Source organism: Lactuca sativa, chromosome 3 (assembly GCF_002870075.4).
Source record: "Lactuca sativa cultivar Salinas chromosome 3, Lsat_Salinas_v11, whole genome shotgun sequence".
Lineage (NCBI taxonomy): Eukaryota > Viridiplantae > Streptophyta > Magnoliopsida > Asterales > Asteraceae > Lactuca > Lactuca sativa.
The window spans coordinates 80,161,445-80,169,119 of NC_056625.2; the positions used below are offsets into that span (position 1 = coordinate 80,161,445).

Below are 7,675 nucleotides of genomic sequence, written 5' to 3' on the forward strand. Positions count from 1 at the left end.
GACATAAATACAATATATACATATGTTTAAGTAAGAAATACAGCAAGATTTTTCTAGCTTAATGGTAAGATACTACCTCCCTTATGTGTGAGAGGTCAATAGTTTAAATCTCACCCCTTCCAAGATATCATATTTTTTCGAATTAAGGATACACATCATTAAGGATACACATCAACTACTTTCGACCTTGGTCTGCCACCTCAGAAAAGGTAAAATATTGACAAAATGCAATATTTTTTTGGTTTTCAGGTCTTCTTTTATAAAAAATAAATGAGTGTAAATCAGATCAAAATTTTGAAACTTTACTACATATTTCCCTTTATTTTATTACCTTTGTAGATATAAAGAAGTCAAAGACCTGGCTTGATTGTGAAAAAATCATTTGTTTTCCATAAACTTTTTTTATGAAAAAATAAAACTTTGAGAACATGTCTTGCTTAACATTTTTTCTAACACAATTTTTAAGATTTTCTTTTTTAATTTTCTAAATGACTAATAACTTGAAAACCAAAAAGACATAGCGTAAAGGCATTAGGTATGTTGAAAAGGTGTTATTCCTAAGTGATTGACTATTCAACTCCCATGGACAAAATATATAGATTTAATCTCTGGAAATAAAAATTCTACCATTGTTTAAACTTATCTTTTGAATAAAAATAAAAACATTTTTTCACCACCAAACATAGCACAAATTATTCTATTCAACGCTCTTTTAATCCATATCCATATTCCATATGCCAACAAGATCATTAAGTGAAAAAGTAAATCTTTTTATTTGATATATTGATATGCAAAGATTTTCTTATTAAACAAATTGAAAAGGCTCGAACCAAGGCTTAAATATTAAAGTCACAATGCTATACAAAACAGATCCACTTGATAGTATGGTACTTGGATAAACATGGACTGACCAAAAGTTGCCACGGTTCCAATTCCATTTATATAGTATTGATAGGGATTTATGAAACTGCGTATGATGGATCCTAAAAAGAAGTGGACAAATGGAAGGAAAAAGATTGACATTAACAATAGATATCAATTGCAACTTTACGCTACACCGAAGAGCATAATAAACGTATTACTTTACCATATACACTTCTAGTGCTTGTAAGATTAGAGACTTTGGGACTTTCTTTAAACGAGGTCCTATCTACGTATAAACTATCAACTCTTCCATAATTAGAAATTACTCGAGAGATTAATTAAGACCATTTGACGACATATATCAAAAGGTCAATATTATTATCTATTTTCTGAATTGCCATAACTCATCCATGTTCCAGTATGTGTCTGTTGTCATGCCACCACTGGTTATCCAATCAGTATCTGTCATCTGGAAGTTCAAGGCTGACATGTCATCCGTCTGCTCAAAGCCCATCATGTCAAAACTCCCTATATCCACATTATAACAGTCATCGTGTTGGAGTGATGAGTCATGGAAGGCAGTGTCCTCATAAAGTTGTGACATTTCAGGAAGCTGTGGCAACATATTCCCAGAAGAATCTGATTCACGAATGCTTGATCTTGAGTTAGTAGACCCTTGGTTTGTCGTTGGAGACGATACTGCAAATAGGGTCTGTTCGGATTGTGAATGAGAACTTAATTTGTTTTGTTCGGTTTTCATGGTCGAAGTAGAAGCAGTTGATGCTGATGATGATGATGAGGTTTGCTCTACTTTCTCAAGCAACCTTGGTATCCAAAATTGGTGAAGTGCTTCTACAAACCTCTTACTACTACAGTCGATCTTAAGGTGGCGAGCTTGTTTCTGTACCCTTGTTCTCCAGTAATTCTTGATCTCGTTATCGGTTCTTCCCGGCAAGTGTTGGGCAATTTTGGACCATCTGGAAGTAAAAAATTGTATATGATTTATAGAATATATATGGAAAGAAACATCAAGATTAATTCTTTATATCATGTAGTACACAATTAAATATATGGCATATATAATCAACTCACCTATTGCCCCACTTTGAATGGAGTTCGAGGATCAAGAGCTGTTCTTGTGGTGTGAGATTTCCACGCTTGGTATCTGGTTTTAGATAATTCAACCATCTTAATCTACAACTTTTTCCTGTTCTTTTCAATCCTGAAAAAAAAAACAAAACTTAAAAACCACGAAAAAGAAGAAAGGGGAAAGTTGTATATAACACCTTCATATAACGTTTATGATGCAAATATATAATCATTTCTGTTTTTTATATTATCCTTAGTTACCTGCAGATTTTGCTAGCGAATTCCAACGGCCTTCACCATGACAAGTGATATAACGGATAAGAAGATTGTCCTCCTCAAGTGTCCATGGCCCTCTTTTCAATTGATCAAACTCTTCTTCATTGCAAGAACTTGTCATGTTCTTGGTAGCCCTCATTGATGTTAGAAGAAAAGTAGAACAAGGAAAAGTATAAAAATTTGTATTGCTTGAATGATCGGGAATTAGGAAACCAAGTGGAGGTTTATATACATATGATGGTGATTCCCAAAACAAAAAGGGTTTTCTTGAAAAAGTTTAAAGGAAATAGGGAAGTACACCCCATTAAATATTGACTTTAATTGATACAAGTACAAGCCAAATGGGAAGTCTCAAGATGCGGGGTTTGTCACTATCTTTGGAATATAAAATTGAGAAAACTAATCAAACTAGCTAGTGCTCTTTGTGTGAGCATCTAAGTCTATTTATTGAAATTTAATGAAAATGTGATTTTTATACTTTCTTGAGACTTGAGGCTGCTAAGATCCACACCCTTGGCCACCCCTCCTTGTTCTCCTCATCTTCCACTCCCCCCTCCCCCCTTCCACTCTCTCACACGCACGTCATGGTCATATTAATGTAAATCATTCTTGATGTACAAGTATTGGAATTGAACTTAAGATGATAATGTTATCCTAAGTAAATTTTAACCGTTTTACCAAGTCTAACTAAGTAAGAGTTGATTAGTAACGTTGATTTTTTTTTTTTTGTTTGTTTTGGAGAGTACATAGTTTGACGTTGATTTAAAATATGGTCCTATACCACATATAGCATACACAATGTTGATTTTTCAGTCACATAAAGTATTACTTTCCTTGTATTCATTGAACGTGAATCTCCTTTAAAGTTTTGAAATATAGATCTTATTTATGAAAAAGTCATTGTTATATTTTTTTTAAATGACAAAAGACCATTAATTTTTTCAATAAAAATATAAGAAGCCGACAATTCTTTACCCATTTGTGATTTTAGTGAGCTGTTGTTGTTTGTCTTTAATTTTATGTAAAACAATTGGCGATTTTTCGTCTTTTTATGTTAAAAAGAAGTTATGGTTTCTCATAAATAATGTAAAAGTTTCTAGACTTTACTAAGATGGCATTCTATTATTGTGTTTATTTTCCTGTCATTTTGTATTATGTACCTTTCCAACTTTCCGGTGGCTAATTATGTGATTCTATTCGGATCCTTCCAAACTAGATACATCCTCTCATGATATCACATGTGCGTGGGTGTGCATATGATATATCATGTGTGGGTGGGTGTGTATCGTTGAACTCTATGTTACAGAGATGTATCTAGACATATATGAGTGTTTGACAAAAATTGCTGGAACTTTTTGAAATATATAAAATTACATAAAATGATAATTATTTAAAAAAATAAATATATAAATATATTTTCAAGGACAGTTATGAAAATTGATTTCAAAAGCTCAGTAGCGTTTTGTTAAACGCTACATGAAGTAACTTTTAAATTTGAAACGTTTTGTTTAAATTAAAAGTTAAACGCTCGTAATGTCAAATAAAATTTTTTGTTTAAACGAAGCTTTTTTTTATAGCTTATAAATATTGACTTGTTTTAATTGACTATTTATTGTTATCAAAACATATATATTATTTTGCTTGTATTTACGGAGTGGTCAATATATTTTTGTATTTTATATTTAACCTCTCATATTTTAGTCATACTTTATTTTACTCCTTAAATATATTTTAGTTTTAAGTATTTTTTTTTCTATTAGGAAAATGAATAAAGTAACCATTATAAATGAGCACGTATGATATTTTGCTTCTTTTTACCACTTAATATATATATAATATATATAGTAAGTGGTCAATATATTTTTATATTTTATATTTAACTCGTCATATTTTAAATATATGTTATTTTACCCCTTAAATATATTTTAATTTTAAGAGTTTTTTTCTATTAGGAAATTGGATAAACTAACCATTATAAATGAGTTTTTTTATCAAATAAAAAAATAACTTTTTTATTGTTTTTGAAAAATGATCATTTTCCCCCCAAATACTTCAAATCCGGACGGTTTATCAAATTGTTTAGTCATTTTTTTTTCAATTTCTTTTGAAAGAAATCTATCTATTTTGAAATGTTTAATATTATCGTTTTCAATCAAATTTTTGATTTTAAGTCAGTATTGTATATATTTATTATTTACTTATTTTGTTTAATTTTTTTAGATTTTTGTAAAAAACTATTTATTTTTTCAAAATTCTGAAACTGCTTATCAAATTTCGGATTTGTTCTCAAAATTCTGGAGTTTCTTCATCTGAATTCCAAAATTTCAACACATAATCCATAATGTTTGTTTTTTTGTTAGAAAAAAATATTTTTTTGATCCGGACTTTGTGGTTATTTTGCCAAAATCATTTTTTTCTTATTTTCATTAAATACATGCTACATTATGGTTAGATTACTTAATTTCTTTATTTATGTATTACTAATTAATTATTTCTATTAAGTGTTTAATGAGATAAAATTATAACGATGATATAATTTTTCAATACTTTTTTACAACTTTGACGTAATAATTTGTTCATATTAATTTTTTCGAACGATGTGTTGTAATTTTTTTTGTTGAGACAACGTATTGTAATATTTCTAATAATTTTAAATACGACATGTGTTTTAAAAAATGACTAGTCAAATAAGTAAAGTGTTAAAGAATATGATAGATAGATATAGGCCTGGCAATGGAGCGGGTTTGGAGCGGATCAGCCTTGATCCAAACCCTTTTAACAAATTTTAAAAGATGATCCAAACCCGCTCCGTAACCCGCCGGATTTTGAATAATCAAACCCATACCCTTATCCACCGAATCAACGGATATCCAAACCCGCTCCGTAACCCGCATGATTTTAAATAATCAAACACATGAATCACATTTTACTTAATAATTAAAATAATATTTCTTAAATAAAATAAATGTATAGTACAACTTAATACTTCAAATAACATTTCTTAAAAAAAACAAACAAATGTCTACTATCACAAACATGCATGACAAAACGTAGGCCTCGAGATGCATCTTCAAAAAATCAAGAATCCGACCATTCAACTCACCGAGCACCTGTACAAAAGTAACCACATACAAGTTATTAAGGGATTTCAAGTTAAAAAAAATTAAGTGGCTTCTAGAATTAAAGCAACATACTTTTTTGTTTCCTTGAGGGTAGCCAATCTTGTGTAGTCACCAGTGCCTCTACAGTTTCAGGTACCAAGGATGAACGACATTCATCAATTATTCTTCCTCCACTACTAAATGCTGCCTCAGATGCAACACTAGTTGCCGGAACGGCTAATATGTCACGTGCGATCTTTGCAAGAGTAGGATGTTTTGCACTATTGGCTTTCCACCAATCTAGGACATCAAAAGACTCACTTCTTGGAAGTAAAGATTCTTCTAAATAAATCTCCAACTCAGTTTTGCTTGTAGCAAGTACATTAGATTTCTTTTTTTCATACCAGGAATCAAATCCACATAACTCATCATCAAAAAAGTGTGTGTCGCTTGAAGAACCACCAAATTTTGGGCTTGATTCCACTTTAGAATGAGATAAGCACTCATCATACTCATTGAAGATCTCAAACAAAGCACTACGAACTTTTTCAACATATGAAATAGCAAGAGAGCCGTGGATCTTATTATAGTAGTACTCAACTAAACTCAATTTGTACCTGGGATCAAATACAACAGCAACTGATAAAACCAAAGAACATTCATTCCAATATTTGTCAAACTTAATCTTCATTGGGTTGACCATATTACGCAAAAATAGATATTCACTGGTTTCCCACTTCATCATTTGCAACTTAATTTTACAAACATCAGAAAAGACCATATTTGAAGTAGGATAAGAAGAACCAGAAAACCGATTTGTAGCTTTATAAAAGTGCTCTAAGCAATCACTTATAACTTGGGCAACTTCCCACTCCTCTTTAGTTGGATGGAATTTATAATTATCATCTGTTTGGGCTAAACGCCAAAATACATCTTTCATCTCCAAAGCACTTTTAATCATCAAAAAAGTAGAATTCCATCTAGTGGGACAATCCATTTTTACTTTTTTTTTATCCTTAATCTTGTAATGAGCTTTCGCATTATTAAACTTTTGTGTTCCAAATGGAGAACGTTTAAGATATTTTACGGTTTCTCTTACCTTGTGAATGAACTCACCAATAACTTTTAAACCATCTTGAACAACCAGATTAAGAATATGAGCACTACAACAAACATGAAATAATTTACCATTCAAGGGGATTGCAGACCTGTCACAAAGCCAACCTCTCAAGGTCCTCACCATTGCGTCATTGACACTAGCATTATCTAGCACCATGGAGAACAACTTTCCTTCAAGCTTCCAATCTAGTATGCAGTCAATGATGTGTCTAAAAAGAGTCTCTGCATCATGAGGATAATCTATACATCTATAAGCAAGTATTTTGTTAGTTAAGATCCAATTCTCATCAATAAAATGAGATGTTAAACAAATGTATCCGATATTTTGATGATCAACTGTCCAAATATCAGTCGTAAGAGAAACCCTGCCAGGTAATGTTTCAAGGTAAGTATATAGTTTCTCTTTTTCAATTTTGTGAACACGAAGTATATCAGACTTCACGGTATTTCTGCAATGAAGATGAAACTTTGGTTGAAGACCCTTCACAAAATACTCAAAATACTCATGTTCACACATGTTGAATGGATAGTTGTGCTTGATCAACATTTTTGCAAAATCCATCCTACTTTTCTCTTCATTGAACTTGAAATTTTCAATCACAACTGAATCATCAGAGGTACTTTTCTTGGTGGATATCATATATTGAGCAATATCAGTTTTGTTTTTGCTATTGCATCTAGTTAAATGATTTCTCAAGTGGGTTGTTCCAGATTTAGAGCCAGCAACAAGTACCTTATGACAATGCTTGCATTTGGCACCATCACTCCCATCTTTCCTCTTTATTTTATCAAAGTCTGCCCACACATCAGATGTTAATTTTCTTTTCTTGGCAAAACTCTCATCTTTGTCTTCAACATTCACTTGAGTTTCAGTATCCAGGTCTACAACATTCTGAGTACCATTTGTTTGCATATCAGTATCATCCATCCTGCATTAAAACAAATGAAGCAATAAGAAATCATATAAATATATTAGCAACAGTAAACAATAAGCAATATGGTGAATTAGCAATCACATATTCACAGTAAGCAAAATCATGTATTTGATCTAATTCCATAGACAAGCAATAACCCATGTCGATTTCAAGAAATTAGAAAACCAATGCCGATCATAGGATTAGATACCATGGTTTCAGAAAATTAACCCATGTCGATTGCAAAGATTAGAAGAAAACGATTTAAGAAACTGATTTCACAAAATTAGAATACCATGATTTCAGAAAATT

At 31.2% G+C, this 7,675-nt stretch overlaps 1 protein-coding gene across 1 annotated transcript; it reads right to left on the reverse strand.

The window, feature by feature from the left end:
- Positions 1-749: 749 nt before the first annotated feature.
- LOC111904540 (MYB-like transcription factor EOBI) lies at positions 750-2,642 on the reverse strand. The gene is made up of 3 exons (XM_023900293.3): positions 2,215-2,642; positions 1,957-2,086; positions 750-1,841 (listed from the first exon to the last, which is right to left on the reverse strand). Exons 1-3 carry the CDS (start codon positions 2,366-2,368, stop codon positions 1,247-1,249), a joined length of 879 nt encoding a protein of 292 aa, XP_023756061.1. The 5' UTR covers positions 2,369-2,642; the 3' UTR covers positions 750-1,246.
- Between the last annotated feature and the right edge of the window lie 5,033 nt (positions 2,643-7,675).

Bases quoted from the DNA above. Each gene is read 5' to 3' on its own strand.
- LOC111904540 (XM_023900293.3), bottom strand. From the start codon at position 2,368: ATGAGGGCTACCAAGAACATGACAAGTTCTTGCAATGAAGAAGAGTTT. The intron at 2,087-2,214 runs GTAACTAAGGAT...TTTTTTTTTCAG, and splicing joins TTCGCTAGCAAAATCTGCAG to GATTGAAAAGAACAGGAAAA. The intron at 1,842-1,956 runs GTGAGTTGATTA...TTTTACTTCCAG, and splicing joins CATTCAAAGTGGGGCAATAG to ATGGTCCAAAATTGCCCAAC.